Source organism: Melospiza georgiana, chromosome 17, assembly GCF_028018845.1.
Source record: "Melospiza georgiana isolate bMelGeo1 chromosome 17, bMelGeo1.pri, whole genome shotgun sequence".
NCBI classification, from domain to species: Eukaryota; Metazoa; Chordata; class Aves; order Passeriformes; family Passerellidae; genus Melospiza; species Melospiza georgiana.
In genome coordinates, this window is record NC_080446.1 from 7,181,929 (window position 1) to 7,199,243 (window position 17,315).

The 17,315-nt window shown below is 58.9% G+C and overlaps 2 protein-coding genes across 3 annotated transcripts; one reads left to right on the forward strand and one right to left on the reverse strand.

Annotated features, from left to right (window-relative positions):
• The first annotated feature begins 222 nt into the window (after positions 1-222).
• Positions 223-10,667, forward strand: TBC1D20 (TBC1 domain family member 20). 2 transcript variants are annotated; one of them, XM_058036008.1, is made up of 8 exons: positions 223-337; positions 2,575-2,760; positions 3,876-3,959; positions 5,397-5,583; positions 6,345-6,446; positions 7,304-7,445; positions 8,012-8,199; positions 8,332-10,667. In XM_058036008.1, exons 1-8 carry the CDS (start codon positions 295-297, stop codon positions 8,603-8,605), a joined length of 1,206 nt encoding a protein of 401 aa, XP_057891991.1. In that variant the 5' UTR covers positions 223-294; the 3' UTR covers positions 8,606-10,667. The 2 variants fall into 2 exon arrangements, with proteins under 2 accessions (XP_057891991.1, XP_057891993.1); XM_058036010.1 differs by lacking the exon at positions 223-337 and adding an exon at positions 1,701-1,823.
• Positions 9,794-16,288, reverse strand: SOX12 (SRY-box transcription factor 12). The gene has a single exon (XM_058036011.1). The coding sequence runs from the start codon at positions 16,286-16,288 to the stop codon at positions 15,389-15,391; it is 900 nt and encodes a 299-aa protein (XP_057891994.1). The 3' UTR covers positions 9,794-15,388.
• Between the last annotated feature and the right edge of the window lie 1,027 nt (positions 16,289-17,315).

A 17,315-nucleotide genomic window follows, 5' to 3' on the forward strand; every position in this document is an offset into this window, starting at 1 on the left:
GGGTTCGGGGTTGGTTTTTGTGGGTTTTAAGCAGCCCCTGAGGCGCGCTCGGGGCGGGCACAGCCCGGCCGCGCGCCCCCTTTCGCGCATGCGCGGCTGCGTCCGCCCGTGTGACTCGCCTAGCGGCGCCGCGCCTGCGCACTGCGGCGCCGTGACGTCCCGCCCGCGCGCCGGCGGGCGGGGGGCGGGGGGAGCGGGCGGGGGCGGGACGGGACCGGACGGCGCGGGGAGCGCGGAGCCCCGGCCCGGTCCGGTCCGGTGTCCGGCCCGGAATGCGCCGCAGCGCCCGGGAACATGGGCCGGCAGAGCCCGCCGCGCAACGGCGTCGGCGGCCACGGTACGGGCTGGGCCGGGCCCGGCGGGCGGGGGGCGGTGGTTCCGCTGAGGGGGCGGGGGCTGGAGCGCCCCCTGCGGGCGCGGCGGCGCCCCCTGGCGGCGGGGCGGGGCCGGCGCTGCGCTCGAAGGCGCCCCGCGGGAGCGGCCGGGGGCGCTGAGGGTCCCGGGGGTCCCGGCACCGAGCGAAAGGCCCGGCCCACCCTGCGGCTGTGCGGCCGCCGCGGGCTCGGGCGGACAGGAACCAGCCGGGCCCGGTTGATACCCCAGGGCGGTCCCCGGCAGTGACCGGGGGCTCTGCGGCAGCGCCGGGCTGGCCAGAGCTGGCGAGGCCGTGTGTCGGTGCCCGGTGCCTGCTGCTGTGCAGAACCCCCCACGGACTCATGTGGGTTTTAGACCGCCCTCACCTTGCATTTGTGTCTCTTCTTCCTAGGGTGAACCTGCGAGTTAAGTCTTGTGGTTGCATAAAACATTTTTTACAATGCACTGGTTTTGGTAATACTCGCAGCTATTGTCCCCTGTGTGTTTGAAAAGTGTAAATATTGCGGTCTTTATTAGTAAGTTTGAGAGGAGGAGCCCGCAAGATTTGCTTCTTCCTTGCCACTAGTCCTTAAGTTCTTTGTGTTGAACAGTTCTTCCTCCCGTAGGCTTTGTCTCCTCCTTCCCCAGGCATCGGTATGTGACAGCCCAGTGTGTGCGTGTGGCAGGGGATCAGGAACAGCTGGGGGTAGGGAACTGGCTGGGCACAGGGAACCGGCTGAGCAGAGCTGCCTTCTGTTGTGCAAATAACTCTGCTTGCACAAGGGGCCGGAAAGGAAATAAAAGAAACTGTAGTCACTGTGTGAGCGATAGGAGATTTAATGTTACCAGGATCTTGGAATTCGGAGGGAGGTGGAGCTCTTTCCTAGGCTGTTACAGCTTGTTTTGATCCAAGAAGTGTTTTAAAAGTGTCTTTGAGAAGGAACAGCATCCACTGCTCGACCTACTTAGCGTCCGTGTGTGTGAACAGCCTGCCGACCTGCCGGCTGCCTTCAGACCTCGCTGAGAGCGGCACTTCCAGCCAGGAGCTCGCAGGATCAGGGCCCGGGCAGTGGCTGAGGTGCCACGTGGGCAGAGGAACGAGCTCCCCTATCTGCCGGGAGGGCAGGGCCTTGGGAAACAGCTGTTTCTCCATCGGAATCCTTTGAATTCCTCCCACCCCAAATCCTATTTGGACACGTCCCTTGTAGAACGAATCCTGTTTGGATCCCAAGAGTTGTTGCATCTATGGGAAAAGCCTTTAGGGAAAGGCAGTGTTTGTGGCCTCATCCTGCACTCCGGTCCCACAGCTGCTCAGCAAAGCCTCCTTACTGGGAACTCCTCCAGTGTGGGATATCGAGTGGCTCTCGGCTGCTTCTCTCTTTCCTCACATGAGGCAGTGGTGACAAATTCCACCATGTGGTGTGAAGTAGTGTCCCTTCTCCGCTCCCTGGGAAGCTCTCTGGTGTCCTGTAAGTGTGTCTGACCCGAGCACTGTGTGCTTTTTGTGTTACCCCTTCCCTCCCTGCCCTGAGTTCCTGCGCTCCTCAAAACAGTGGGGATTATTTCCTGCTGGCTGAGCTGTGTGTGTACTGATGGCTGGCAGGTATGTGTTTGTTGTAGGACAAGTCAATGTGCTTATGATTCTTTAACTCTGGTATAATTATGTCCTTTCTTGTGTCTGTTGCTGTCAGTGGAAATACTCAGGCTTCTTCCTAGGACGGCTGCACCTGGGAGTCGGTAGGAACACAGTTTTGGGAACACTTTTTCTGAACACTTTCCTAAGTGCTGATCTTAGGAAACACTTGACATCTGAGCTGGCAGTTGCATCAGAGAGCAAAGAGTTTCAGGATGGGTTTGCAGGGCTGTCTTGATCCTGTGTGGAGCCGTGAGCCGTTGGGAAGGACAGGAGCCAAGGGCTCTGTCTGGGCACTGGTGGTGGCTCCAGTGTCAGGAGGAGCAGCATGTGCCCCCCACAGTGGGACCCCCAGGATAGGGAAGTAGTGACAGTGCCCTTTGAGGTGCTCCCAATGCTGAGCCTGCAGAAATGGGGACACTCAGCTGGAGGGGTCCCCACCAGAGTCATCCCTGTCCTGGCAGTGCGGTGACTGTCCTGTGTCATCTCCCGTGTGTGTTTGTGTGACATCACTGTGAGTGCCTATTGCTAGCCCCCACCGTGTGCTGCCCCTGCCTGTCAGCTCATGTCTCTGTGACCTTTTGCAGACTTTGATGCTAAGAAGAAAAGAAAAGTGGCAGAGATTTACCAGGCTCTGAACAGCGACCCCATCAACGTGGCAAAGCTGAGGCGGATGGCGATCAGCGAGGGCGGGCTGCTCACCGACGAGATCCGGCGCAAAGTGTGGCCAAAGCTGCTCAGTGTTAACACAGATGACCTGCCCCCTCTTCCAGGTATGGGACAGCCTGGGCTCACCTGCTTGGGAGGAACAGCTCAGTGAACTTTGTCCCTAGAGGAGGGACGTGCTTTCTGACCTGTCTTTTCCCTGTGTGTGTTGTATTTCCCACTAAGCTCATGTAAAAAGGGGACTCACTGCAGCACCAATACTGGGTTGTATGTAAACAATACATGACTTCTAAACACAACATTTGTTGTTTTCTTTAGTGATAGTCATGGAATCAGTTCATTGTGGATGCAGTCAGTGTGGCCCTGGGCATTAGTAAGTTCACGTGCAGCAGAAAGGATCAGACTTGATTTGTTTTGCTCCCATGAAGAGGTGGCTGTGCTGAGCCCTGGTGTGGCCAAAATTCTCCCGATGTGTCTGTCCTAGGCAGCAGTTTGTTGTGTGAAGCACATGTGGTGTTTTGGTCAGAACAGGCACAGGGACAACAACCTTCCTGGTGAAGTCCCCACATGGTTGTTAAACCTTAGCAATGCAGGAGCTCTAGGTCCTGTAGCTTTAGAGTCATCCAGGACAGATTTTGTTGTTCTTGATTCTGTGGTTGTTTGGAAATGTGCATCCCCCCACCTCAGTCCAGAGCTGGGTGGCATTAGGGTGATGTGAGTTTACCAGAGCTGCTGGAAGACAAGGTTTAACTTCGCATGATCACATAGAAGGAATTTGCTGGCCCACTGAACTTTTCTATTTTAACTGCCTTAGCTAACCCTGGGTGAGATTTTCCTCTGAATTGTTTCTATTTTATAAAGGATTCTTTATGGTCTCCACAGCACTCCTCCAGTGCTGCTGCTGAGTACACTTTGAATTGCACAGCAAAACTGTGGAGCAGAGATGTTTCTAGGAGTACTGGGAGTGCTGCTGTCAGTTTAAGCATTTTAGCATGTGTTGTCTAAAGAAATAATTGTCTCATTTGCTGTTAGTGTCAGTGTGTGCAATGAAAGTGCAGGAACAGGGCTGAGGTGTGACGTGAAAAAGGGGATATGCAATGGAGTAGGGGGGGTGTGCAGCTTCATGTCCACATTGAGCAGGGATCTTCCCAGCTCCCTCACCTCACTCTTTCCCCAGGACCATTGCAGTGCTTCATGTTAATCCTGTTCTTCTTTTTCTCAGCCAGGAAGGAGCTGCGAGAGGACAACAAGGATTACCAGCAGGTGCTACTGGATGTGCGGCGATCCCTGCGCCGCTTCCCGCCAGGTGAGGGGGGTTCTGCTCTTCCCTCTCTGCCATGGGGCTCTCCTGGCCCACACCTCCCTGGGACACTGCACAAGGTGACACTCCATTATTACTCCGAGGTCCTGACCTCTAGAAAACATTTTCCATGTGAGCTCCCAGCAGCTGCTTCTTGCAGTGAAGCCCTTCTGCAGCCATCAGTTTCCTTCAGCTGTCTCTGCACAGATGGTTTTTGATGTGGCTTTTCCAACGTTCCACTTCCCCTGCCCCACTGTGCCCCTGTGCCAGGAGGCTGCTATTGGCAGGCAGTTGCAGCAGAGAGAGGATGGATCCTGCATGGATCTGGTGCACCATGACCTGTTGAGATTAGGACAGATGGAAAGCTTGAGAAACATACCATTTGCTTCAGTTTATTTTAGTCCATGGTCTTGCTCAGGGGCAGGGAAGGCGGGTTTGTCTGTGCTTAGAACAACCTCTGGTATAAAACAGTCTCAAAATCAGGTTCTTGCACCAAATTTAACAGAACTTAAAACATTTAGAAGCAAAATGGTTTTGCAGTTGTTTAGTTCTAATGGGAGGCTGGTGCCTTGTGTTATTTATAAAATGCTAAATCCAGCAGCTCTCTGTGCAGAGCAGTCGTTATTTCTGGCCAGAATCTGCCTCCCCCTTCTGCCACTTTTATTTTGTATAAACACTTGATTCACTCTGATTCTTGCAGGCATGGATGCTGTGTGCAGGCCTGATTCCTGGAGGCTCTGCTCCTACGGATTTTTTTGCCCTTGAATGGCAGCCTCCTGCCTATTTTTAGCCGCATTAGAGAAGCAGAGGAAAAGGAGAACTTTGTCATTGCAGGATCTCTGCTGGGACTCTCTGCTTGGCCTTTGGGTGTTTTATCTGTAGACAAGGGCTGCCAGAAACTGGCTGCAGCTGTGCAAGGCAGGAACAATGTTCCCTGTGACATCCTGTCCCTAAACACGTGCTGTTAGCAGGGGACTGATAGAAAGTTGTGCTGGTGGAGGCCTCGCAGTCTGATGCAGTTGGCATAGTTTCTGTGAAAATGGGTCCTGTTGAATTTTTTTCTAGAACTCCTGGGAAATTAAAAATTACTAAAACATCCTCATCTGTGCTGGATGTGTAGGACAATTCTCTCTTCACAGCAGCACTGTGCAAACATCTGTAAACCCTGCTTCTGTCCTCCACAGTGGCTTCCGTGCAGATAAGGATTCTGCAGATCTAAATACTAAACCTCTCAGCAACTGGCCAGATTCCCCTGGCCCTGCAGAGTTTTGGGGGACAATTAGGGCTTTGGATAGTTTTTTCTGCCAGTTTTACCACCCTCCCCTTATGCAGCACATCCCTTGGGATCAGGCAGGTTAGTAAATGCACAGGTGCTCTCCTTGCACAGCACAGCAGGCACTGGTAGGTGCCACAGCTGTGCCACCTCTGCTGTTCCTCCCACAGGGATGCCAGATGACCAGAGGGAAGGATTGCAGGAGGAGCTCATCGATATCATCCTGCACGTCCTGCAGCGCAACCCCCAGCTGCACTACTACCAGGGCTACCATGACATCGTGGTCACCTTCCTGCTGGTGGTGGGGGACAGGCTGGCCACAGCACTGGTGGAGAAGCTCTCAACACATCATCTCAGGTACTCAGTGGGAGGAGAGGAGCTCTGTGTCCTCAGGCTGTGGGGACACCTGTGTAGGTAGAGGAAGGGGAGCTGGGAAGGCAGAGCCTTGGGTTAAAGCAGCTGCCTGTCATGCCTGTACCCAGAGGGTGACTGAGAGCAGCCTGACCACACAACAGCACGTGGCTTTGCAGGGAGATGTGCCCTGGGGAAGGGATAATTGAAGGCTGTCAGTTAATTTGTAGCATCTCTTGGAGTTGGAAAAGCCAACTCACATGCATTATCCATGGTTGTGTGGCTGTCAGGGCCTCTCCAGTCCTCTGGGCTGGCTCAGCTCCTGCCTCTCTCTTGTCCTTGCATAGCCCTGGGCAGCATGGTCTGTACTACCAGTGTCCTGTACCCCACACAAAGAGTCTTTCCTGTTTGTGCACTGAAATAAGAGCAAGCTTCCAGCTTGTGTGGTTTGGAGGGATTATCTCTCCTCTCCCAGGCAGGAGTCAGATTTTGGGTACTGGAAAGGCTTTACAGTTCTTGTGTGCACTGCAGCAAAATAAGAAGTGTCAGCTGACAGCAGTGTGATGGTCTGGGCCTGGGTTCTGTGTGCAGGTCAGCCCTGTGTGTCCCAGACAAGCTGGCAGGAGGCTGCTCCAAAGGGACAGAATTCCTGGGGGCTGGGGCCACCCTGCCAGCAAGGCTGTTTATTGCATGTGCTTCACCTCTGCTGTCTCCCTAGAGGGGGAGCTCGCTGATGTTGACAAAGCTTCTTTTAAATCTTTCCTCAGGGATTTTATGGACTCAACAATGGATAATACCAAGCACATTTTAAATTACCTGATGCCCATCATAGACCAGGTGAACCCTGAGGTGCATGACTTCATGCAGAGGTATGCAAATGTTCCCTTTGAGCCTCCTGGCTCTCCTGGTTACTGTTCACAGGGCCATTTTCACCCACACTCCCCAGCACCACAGTGGCTTCCTCAGGGAGTCAACAGCTGTCCCACAGCTGATGGTGGCACCCCAAAGGCATGTGGCACTCATTTCTGAGCAGGCTCAACCCTGTGATGCCTGTCTGGAGGGGTGTTACACGGTGCCATCTTCAGCCCATTTGTCTGCAGTCTGTGTTGGGAGGGCTGGGGATTTGTACAAATGCTACAACTGCTTCATGTGACCACTTGTGTGGCTGGTGGGACCTTGCTAGTTCTGGGGATAATTCCCAGGTTTTGCATTAGGGACACACAGGTGTGGGAAGATCAAACCAGAAGCAGGAAGGTGAATGGGAAGAGTCAGTTCAGAGCCCTTTTTCGGGCAGGTGTGTGGTTTTTTTCACAGCCAGAATGTCCTTGGGTACCAACCCTGATTGCAAACTCCCAGAATTAGTAAGCCCTCAGGGTAGGAAGGAACCCACACATCAGTCTGTGCTGCAGGACTTTGGTTGCCCTCAGGCCAGCAAGCCAGACAGTGCCATGATACATGACAAATTCAGGGTCTCCTGAAAGCAGCATTTGGCTTCTGCTGTGGCCCCACTGGATGTGACACAAATAGTGGCAGCACTTTGCCACATGGGTGGCACAGGGGATAAACAATTTTTTTCTGTCAGAGGTGCAGTTCCTGCTCTGGGGGAGTTCAGTGCTCCACTGACAGCCAGCTCTATTTCCCCAGGCATGGCTGTGCAGCACAGGGCTGGCTTGGGAGCATTTCATCTCTGTTTCCAGGCTGACCTAATGGCTCTTTCTGTGTGTAGTGCGGAGGTGGGAACCATCTTTGCTCTCAGCTGGCTGATCACCTGGTTTGGCCACGTTTTGTCTGACTTCAGGCACGTTGTGCGATTATATGACTTCTTCCTGGCCTGCCACCCACTGATGCCCATTTATTTTGCAGCTGTGGTAGGTATTGATGGAATGGTCAGGGATTAAATGAGCTGTTCTGAGGTGGTAGGAGTTTGGGGCTGCAGAGGGAGGCTGGCAAACCCAGTGCTGGTGCACTGATGTCCTTGATGATGGTGAAGGGCAGGTGGGATCAAGGGGAACTCAGGGCAGCCTGAGGGTGTCCAAATGTGCAGGCTTTACCAGTTCAGTGCTGTGGAGGCAGCAGGACACAGTGGTTTTGTTTCCTCTCATGCCTCCATCCTGCCCATTCTCCTATAGCAGAGGGCAAGTCATGAAGTCAAACCCTGCTGAGCTTCTGCACCCATCTCCAACCTGCCAATAGCAGGCTCTGCTCAGCAGACAGACCTAAGTGCCCTGAAAGAGGCTTCCATGGCCTCAGAGTCTCAGAAGGGGTTTGGCATTTGTCTTCCCACTGAATGCTTCACTGCAGTGTATCCTCCTGAAGAAGGTCTTTCAGCTGGAAGTAAAGTGTTTTTTTTTTCTTCTGGCTCTGAAACAAGTGCCAGCATCTGCCAAGGAGTTGTCCCCACTTCCTTGTCTGTCCTCCTCTCACTCCTCTGCAGATCGTGCTGCACCGGGAGCAGGAAGTCCTGGACTGTGAGTGTGACATGGCCTCTGTGCACCACCTCCTGTCCCAGATCCCACAGGACCTTCCCTACGAGTCCCTGATCAGCAAAGCCGGGGACCTTTTTGTCCAGTTCCCACCATCCGAGCTGGCCAAGGAGGCAGCTCAGGCAGCTCAGGCGGAACGGTGAGTGCTGGGCAGCCGTGTGCTCCCTGCATCCCCTTGCCAGGCCTGGCCTCCCTGTGGGGGTCTTCCTGACCAGAGGCTGCTCCCAGGGGTGAGCAGGGGACACTCCTTGACCTGTTCCTTCTCTTGCAGAACTGCAGCTTCCACTTTTAAGGACTTTGAGTTGGCGTCAGTGCAGCAGAGACCAGACACTGTGTTGAGGCAACGCTTCAGAGAGCGGCTCCGAGGGGAGGAGCGGCTCCGGGGCGAGGAGAGGACAAAATCCTTCTTGACAAAGCCCCGGACCAACCGCTTTGTCAAGCTGGCAGTGATGGGGCTGACGGTGGCCCTGGGAGCAGCTGCCCTGGCCATGGTGAAGAGTGCACTGGAGTGGGCACCCAAGTTTCAGCTGCAGATTTTCCCCTGAAGCCGGAGGAAGGGCCTCTGCTGTCACTGCATCCACCCCCAACAGGAAGGGCTGATGTGTGATGAAGGACGTGCCCAGAAACGACCTGTCTGAAGATTATTTTTTATTCTTACTGCGTCCAGTAACGCTTTTGGCCTTTGTGACAGAGGCTGAGGGAACCAGCCCAGCAGGACGGTTCCCCGCACCATGCTCACCTTGTTCCCCTTTCCCTGTGCAAGGGTGAGCAGACAGGCACTCCTGCTGTCTCCTGAGGAACCAGAGGTATGGACAAGTTTGGCTGTTCAGGCTGTGCTCAGGTGACTGTACAGAGGGAGAGCTGTGTGTGGGCTGTGCCCAAATGATCCTGTGTACTCCACTGGGCAAAAATAGTGGGAGTGAGAGCAGATCTTTGCCTGGAGGAGTGTCCAACAGGGTTTGTTCTGGGTGCTTGCGTGTGTGAGGGTAGAGGGCACTGCACTCCTGAGGAACAGGGCAGCCCTTTGGCTCTTCATTGCTCCAGTGTGCCCCACGATCTGCCTTCAGCTTTGCCGGTGCTCCAGCTCTTCCCTGTCCTCTGAGCACCCTCTGAGCAGAGCCAAACCTTTCCCACACCCTGGCCAGCACAATGCTCTCAGCTTCTCTTCAGTGTGTAACACTCCCTGGCTCTTTTTGCTCCCACATTTTTGCAGCCTGATCTGTTTGTAGGGGCCAGGAGCAGACCTTAGTTCCCCCCAGCTCTCAGGCACTGCCACTGCTGTGCTGGCAGTGCTGTGACCATATCTGGGGTCAGTGAAGTGAGCACGAGTGTGGTCACCCTGCCAAAGGTGTGCACTGTCATGTGCCAGGTTATGCTACCACAAGCCTTAGTGGCACTGTAAACACCCTTTGCAGACTTCTTTAATAGCTCTGGAAGTGGACATTACCGTGCCCATGGGGAGAAAGGCTTTCTCCACCTTGTGAAACACTTTACACAGGATAGAAGTTGTTGCACTAGGAAATGTGACAAAAACCTCCCCCACGAGCTGATCAGGCTTCAGCATGACCTCTGGAAATAACATGAGGGGTTTCCCAGAAAGGGCACCCTGACCCCTGCATAGCTCCCATCTCCCCGCCAGTTCCATTGGCAGTCCCAGTGCTCCCTGCCCTCCAAGCTAAGCAGCAAATCCTTCTAGACACCTGAGTGTCCCACTGAGACAGAGCCAATAGACACTCTATGCCTCTACCTCTCCCCCAAGCTGCTAAATCTCCCTCAAGTGTCCTTACCTGTCCCTCACAGCTCCCTCCCGCTGCCCCATCATTGCTCTGTTGTGCCCAAAGCCATCTGTGCCATGCCCAGGGGCTGCACACCTGAAAAGGAGGTGTTGGTGGAAGGGATTTTGGGATAGAGAAGAAAACTCATGCCCTGCAAAGCTCAGCACCCCCCACTCCCACCCATCTTGGTCCATAACCGCCCTGGGTGTGTTCTGGTTTGCCCCCAGGCCCTTGCTCATGGAAGGGATGTGCCTTTCTGGCCAGAGGGCAGGTGGGCAGTTTTCATTCCTGACATGTGTTCCCAGGAAGCTCTGAGCAGGAGCTCCCTTTGCCTCTGCAGGTGAAATGTGCAGTGACTGAAACTGCCTCGTCCAGGCAGGCAGCAAGACCTGTTCCCTCCTCTCCTCAGTGGTGCCAGTGGCCTTGGAGAGACCTGGGGCTGCTCAGGGGCTCCTCCCAGTGTGGCTGAAGGCAGAGCCCATTCCTGGCCCCTTGGCATCCCCAGAGCAGCAGAACAGGACTGGGGGCTGGGCCACTTAGCACTTTAGAAACCATTGGTGCAGGAGAATGTGGTGACCTGGGAATGCTGCTGGAGGGCCCAGAACTGCTCTGTACACTACACTGAAGGATGGGATGGCTGGAGCCCCCCAGAGGAGCCCCTTCATTCCCTGGCCATGATGCACTTTAGTTCTTGTGTTGTCCCCAGTGGGGGGAGAGAGGCCTGGGAGGAGACCAGGGTGCTTCAGTTACTCTGTACAAAGACTTATACACCCCCTGTAAATGCAGATTTCTACAAGCCCTAAAACTGTAAAATAAACAGTTACTAAACACACTTCCTGCCCTCCACAGACCAGGGCTGCCAGATCTGCTCTTGTGGCACCCTGGGGCCCAGAACTGGCACCTTCCCTGCAGTGGCCAGGCCAGCTCAGTGTGGCCTCACACCCAGCAGCCCCGTGGGAAGAGGAGCAGAGCCAAAGGGTGTGTGCGTGCCCCGGTCACTGCTCTCCATCCATCTGCCTCCCTCTGGGCCAGTGCCAGGCCTTGTGTGTGCTCTGGCTCTCCGGGGTGTCCCCCCCATCAGCAGCGTGGGGCTGGAAATAGCCTGACCTGCCAGGCTGCCCTGTACCCCAGGCTGGGTGCCCGGCTCAGGAGGAGATCCCGGGCACGGTGCCCGACTCCCAGGGCACGCTCTGCTGAGCTGGGGTGGTGCAGCCGCCCTGGCCAGGCTGGAAGTGGTTTTGTCTGGATGGCTCAAGGCTGGCAGCCCTGCTGGCTGATTTTAATTGCCTGTGGCTTCTCCAGGAACCATTTTCTCAACAGTGCTTGAATCCCTTTGGGAGGAACGCCCTTTGGAAGAGTGGTGGCAGGAGGTATGTGGCACCTTTGGGGTAGCCAAGAAGCCACTGCCTCGTGTGACTCAGAAGCAGGCCAGTGGCAATGGGTGCATGTGCCTGTGTGGGCCGTGTTGGACATTAGACAAGAGCCCCATGTGGCCCTGACCTTACCAGAGTGATGGGGGCAGTGGTGATGGCCAGTGAGCTCTGACTGTGGCTGTCCCATGGTCCTCCCGCTCCCAGCCGTGCCCCTGCCCAGAGAGGAATCCCATTACCGGGGGCTGCAGTGACACCACACTGGAACATTGCTGCCCCCGTGGTACCACCCAGGTCCCGGGTGGTGCTGGGGGCAGCCTGCTGCCTTGGGGGGTCACCGTGGCATGGGCAGCCCCTGCACTTCTCCCTCCCTCGGGGACAGCCCGGTCCCCAGCAGCGCCAGGGCAGCGGGAGGGGCTGGCGGTACCCGGGGATGCTCTGGGCTCCTCTTGTTGCCGTGGCAACAGCTGCGGTGAGACTGGGGGCGGGGGTCTGCGTGTGATGCAAGTGGCGCGTGACCCCGTCCCCCCCCGGGCCCTCCTGTGGGTCTGGATTAGCACCCCCTGTTCCCTCCCTCTCCAGTTCCCCCTCCCCCGGCTGAACGGAACCGGGGGCGGCGCCGGGATTGCCCACACACACTCGGGTGGGGCGAGGGGCTGCATGTGCACGGCACATACGTGCACATACGTGCACATGCTCACACTGCTCCCGGGGACGCCCAGCCCACACTGACTGATGAGAGTGAACCTCCCGGCTGCAGGAGAGCCCCTAGGAACCGGGCTCAGGGTGGGAACTGATATGCCTGGAAGCTGGATGCTGGCCATTGGGAATCCCACATCTCCCTGGAGACCTCACATAGCCCAAATTCCCCTGCGAGGAGTGAGGCAGCACAGAAGGAGCCAGAGCCGTGGAGAGCAGACCAACACACTTTATTCCATAATCACAACAGTCAGGATCATTGTTAGCCGAGGTTCTGCAGAGCAAGGGCCAGCCATGTCACACACCCCCAAGACAGACCCTGGTGGGGTCGTCGCTGCCCCTCGGCTAAAATCCTGTTTCTCCAAGATAACAGACACAGGGACCCTTCACTAACACAACACTACAAAGGTGACCCCGAGCGCTGGCGCCCGTCCGCAGGCTGCGCCGGGGCCCCGCCAGCTCCGGGTACCCCCGGCCCACTCGGCCGCCGCCAGGGCAGCTGCTTCCTGAGAGAGGTTTGGTTTATTTTTATTATTTATTATTACTATCATTATTATTATTATTATTATTCGCTTTGTCTGGAGTGATGACGGGATGCCGCACGCACACACGCTCGCACACGCACGCCAGCCAGCACCGGGCAGCGGGGGCGCAGCGGGAGGGGCCGCACGCTGGGGGGGTCTCTAAGCACTACAACCACACGGCACAGAAAATCCACCACTGTCCACGACGGTTCTCCCTGACAAACACACCCGGCGAGACTCGAGGAGGGGGACAGGGGTGAGGACGGGGACAAAGCGGATGATGTTGTGCTTGCGGCCAGGGCAGGAGACCCCGGCACTGGCTCCGGTTCTGGCAGCGACCCAGAACCTGCTCCTGAGGAAATATTTCGCCTGACAGTCTGTGGAGGGATCACCCTGGCTCCAGGGTGATGCACAGCACGTAGGGGACCACTGGGACCCGTGTCCCCCCTAGGAACGGAAGCTGAGCCCTGAGCTGCAGGGTCAGCAAAGCACACGTGTGACGCGAGACCCTCAGTGTGGCCTCAGGCCTTGCTGGTACCTGGGGGCTTTGGCTTCCCCATGGACAGGGATGGAGGGCAGGTGACTGTCAGCCTCAGCGCCCTCCCTGAGAAGCCCTGGCCACAGCACGGGGTGGCTGTGCACCCCAAGAAGGCACCGAGGTGCTGGGTGAGATCCGTGTGTGTTAGAGAGCTCTGGGGCCGCCGGACCCCACGGGAACCCCAAACCCGGCTCACACATGGGAGGCGGCTTCAGATGCTCCTGGAGCGGGGCTGCCCAGGGGGTGGGAAGGCAAAGTCCCCCCGAGGCGGCGGTGAGGCGGGAGCAGGCTGCCAGAATCACGGCTGTCCCGGCGCTTTTTTGGCTTTTCCACCTTTGGGGGCGGGACTGGATCCGGTGGGGGACGGCCGGGGAGGGAGGGGACGCAGAGAAGAGGACGCGCTCTATCCAGGGAACACGTGTCTGATGCGTGATGCCCGCCTGGCTCCGCAGGCTGGCACCCGCACGGGGCTACCGAAACACCGTGGCTAATGCCAACACACACGCACAGCTACCGCTACACACCGACACATCTACACTGCTGATGGCTGACCATCGCGGGGGGCCTCGAGGGGTCCCCAGGGACTGGGCTGGGGGCATCAAACATCCCTGCAAAGGGCCCAGGGACACACCTCTCCCTGCGCTGCAGGGCCCATCCCCACGGCTGAGCCGGGGCCAGCAGCAGCTCCAGCAGCAGGGCCAGGCACCTACTACAGGCACCCTCGGGGGATGCCAGGACAAGGGAGGGAGGGATGTCCTTCCCCTGGTCACGGCTCGGTCCAGCCTGCCAGCAAGGCAGGCACGGGGTGGCCTGTGACTGGGGGAACTGGCAGCCCCAAAACAGGGAGGCAGAGCCCCAAGCAGCGGGTGCTCTGCTGCTGCCAGCACCCCACTGGCAGGGAAGGATCCGAGGGGCCCCCACAAATCCAGAGTCCCTGGGGAATCGAGGTCGTGGGGGACTGCAGGGGCTGCTTCAAGCAGCGATTGCTGCCGAGCCCAGTCCAGCTCTTGCAGACGCTGCCAGCCCAAACCATGACCGCGTCCCCGGGGATGTGTGGGGTCCCCACCCAGCACAGCTGTACCAGAGCGCAGCCCCTGCCCCCCAAGCACAGCCTGCGGCAGCTGCCGAGCCAGCACTGCAGCCACGTGCTCCCGGCAGTGGGAGGAGGCGGCTGGCGCAGGAAGGAGCCATTAGGAAAAGCAAAGAAAATCCCAGCTGGAGGAGCCGCTGCAGCAGCATCTTCCCTGCCAGCATCTCCCTGCTCTTGGCGTGGCTGGCAGCGGAGCCCAGCGCGGTGCTGTGTGGAGGAGCTCTGTGCCAGAGCATCACCCACACGCCCACCAGCACCGGCTGCAGCTGCTCTGGGACCGCTTTGGGTGGTTTCTTAAGGCAGATTTCCCACAGCTGCCCTTCGCTGCCACCCAGCCCCTCCACGCTGCTCCCTGCCATCCCGGCAGCACCAGGTGCCACGGCTGGGCACGGTGACACCCGGCTGGGCACGGTGACACCCGGCTCTGCCGTTCAAGGTCAGCCAGCCCACAGCAGCAGGTCCTGCACGGGCACGGGCTCCAAGCTTAAAATGAGGGCTGGCTGCTTAGTGAAGGGCTGGTCCCCACACAATTTTGGGGTGACTCCAGACAGGGGTTCCCCTCGGTGGCACAGCTTTCCCTGCACAACTGCCTGGCGAGAGAAACAACACAGCCTCCCGCGCCCACGTGCTCGTCACGTGTGCGCAACTTCACTCTTCCCAAAGCGAGTGGCGCGGAGCACACGCCACCGGGAACGAGTCACTGCTGTGGGACACTGCACCCCCAAACCAGGGACCCCTCACAAAACAGGGAGTTGGGAAGGGACAGTTTGGCATGGCTCGGCATCCCTCCCCAAGGGCTGCAAAGAGGAAGAGGAGAAAATTGAAGCCATGCGTTCAATGCAGTCAAAAAGCAAACGGAATCAGCCATTCTCCGAGGGATGGGGAAGGTGGGGCGGGCACCGAGAGCTGGGGTGGCGTGGATGCTCCTGCTTCCTGGAGAGCGGGAGGGCACACGGTGCTGGCACAGACGGGAGCGGCCGGGAGCAGCCGTGGCTGTCAGCGCCGGGGCCGTGGGGGAAAGCGGCCGGGTGTGACAATGAAAACCCGATGAGATGCATTTCACGGGCAAGTAACCGCAGCGGGCGGCCATGCGTCCTGCGGGCACGAGGCGAGAGCCGGACAGACAGACGGATGGAGAATGGGTGTGTGCCAGGGGATGGGGGGAGCAGGGGCTCTGCCTTCCAGCAGCTTCAAGGCAAAATACCTGATTCCTGCATGTAAACAGCTGGTTTCGGTTTGTTTGTTTTTGTTTTTTTTTTCCTGGGTTGTTTTTTTGATATGACCTGATTGTGGGTGAAAATAAAAATGAGTGTTACCTGCAGAGCGTGGGACTCAGTAGGTAAAGACCAAGTCTGAGATGCTGGACATGAGCCAGTCCCCTGCTATCATCTCCGTCACCTCGGGCGTGCAATAGTCCGGGAACTCGAAGTGCGAGGAGCCTCCCCGCGGGTAGAGGTCGTGGTCCTTGTCGAAGACGGACCAGTCCAGGGCACCACAGGTGGCACTGGCAGGCGCCCGCCCGGGCATGATCCCCAGCAGCTCCTCCTCCAGCTCCTCGTCAGAAGAGCTGAAGGAAGAGGGAGGGGACCCAGCCGACATGGGAGAGGGGGACCCGCTCTCTGGGGACCGCCCTGGCTCCGGGCAGGGTGTGGTAGGGCTCAGGGGTGCAGGGGGCTCCTGGGGGCTCTGCTCCCCGTCGGGTGCCGGGTGCCAGGCAGCCGTGCCAGGCACCACAGGGCTGTCCTCAGCGGGCACCTCTGCTGCGGGCTCCTGCGGGGTGTCGGGGCCGGCGGGCAGCTTGGCGGGCTGCCTGCGGCTGCCAGAGACACGGCCCAACACCGAGGGCTTGATCTTCACTGGGAGCCGCGGGCGGGCTGCTCCGGTGCCCACCTTGCCCTTTTTCCGAGGCCGGTACTTGTAGTCGGGGTAGTCAGCCATGTGCTTGAGGCGCAGGCGCTCGGCCTCCCTGACAAAGGGGATCTTCTCGGAGTCGTGGAGGAGCTGCCAGCGCCGGCCCAGGCGCTTGGAGATCTCGGCGTTGTGCATGTCGGGCCACTGGTCCATGATCTTGCGGCGCTCGTGCTGGGACCACACCATGAAGGCGTTCATGGGCCGCTTGATGTGCCCGCTCGGCGTCTTGCACCAGGCGGGCTCGGTGTCACGGGCGGGCAGCGGGGCGCAGGGCTCCCGCCGAGCCTCCGCGCCCCGGCCCCGCGGGCCGCGCTGCACCATCCCGGAGCCGGGTATCCCGCCGCCGCCTCCGCCTCTTCCTCCTCCCCTCCCGCCGTCGCCTCCCTGCCCGCCGCCGCCGCCTCCCCGCCCGCCGCTACGCGCCGCGCCGCGCCGCCCCCATTGTGCGGAGCGGGCGGCGGCGGGGCGGGGCGCAGGCGGCCGCGACGGGGCCCGGGGGCGCACGGCGGGGCCGGCTCCGCCGGGGCGGCGGCCGCGGAGATGCTCCGGAAGGGCCCCGGGATGGCCCGGTGGTCTCCGGCTCGGAGATGCTCTGCAGCGGTTCTGTCCCGGAATGTTCTGCGCCGGTCCGAGGATGCTCCGGAATGCTCTGTAGCACCTCGAGGATGCTCGGTACCGGTCTGAGGATGCTCTGTAGCACCTCGAGGATGCTCGGTACCGGTCTGAGGATGCTCCGGGATGCTCTGTACCGTCTCGGGGATGCTCCACACCAACCCGGGGATGTTCGCCGCCGGCTCGAGGATGTTCCGGGATGCTCTGTAGCGGCTCGGGGATTCTGCACGCCGTGAGGGCTCCGCCCCGGGGTCGCTCCTCTCCCCGCCGCCCCGGTGATGCCTCCCCGGTTAAGTCGGCAGATGCTTCGGTCGGGAATGCTGTAGGGTGGTTGCGGCAGGTCCAAGTGCGGGTCGGGGGTGCGCGGGGGCGGTGCGGGCAGCCCGGGAGCCGCACGCCCCCCGGTGCCGCTCTTATAGACACGGGCGCCCCGCCCCCGCCGCCCCCGGTAAACACCGCCGCGCCGGGTCTGTCAATGGGCGGCCCCGCCCCCCGCCTCCCATTGGCTGCAGGGCGGGGGGGCAGATCCCGCTCAGCCAATGGGCGCCCGCCGAGAGGGGTTGCTGGAGAGAATGGCAGCGCGGCACGCCCCGGTACCCCCGGTACCGCCCGGCTACCCGGCACGCCCCGGTACCCCGGTACTCCCCGGTACCCCCCGCTAGACACGGCACGCCCCGCTACCCCCTGGTAACCGGGCACACCGATCCCGGATACCGCCCAAAGGCAACCCGGCAGT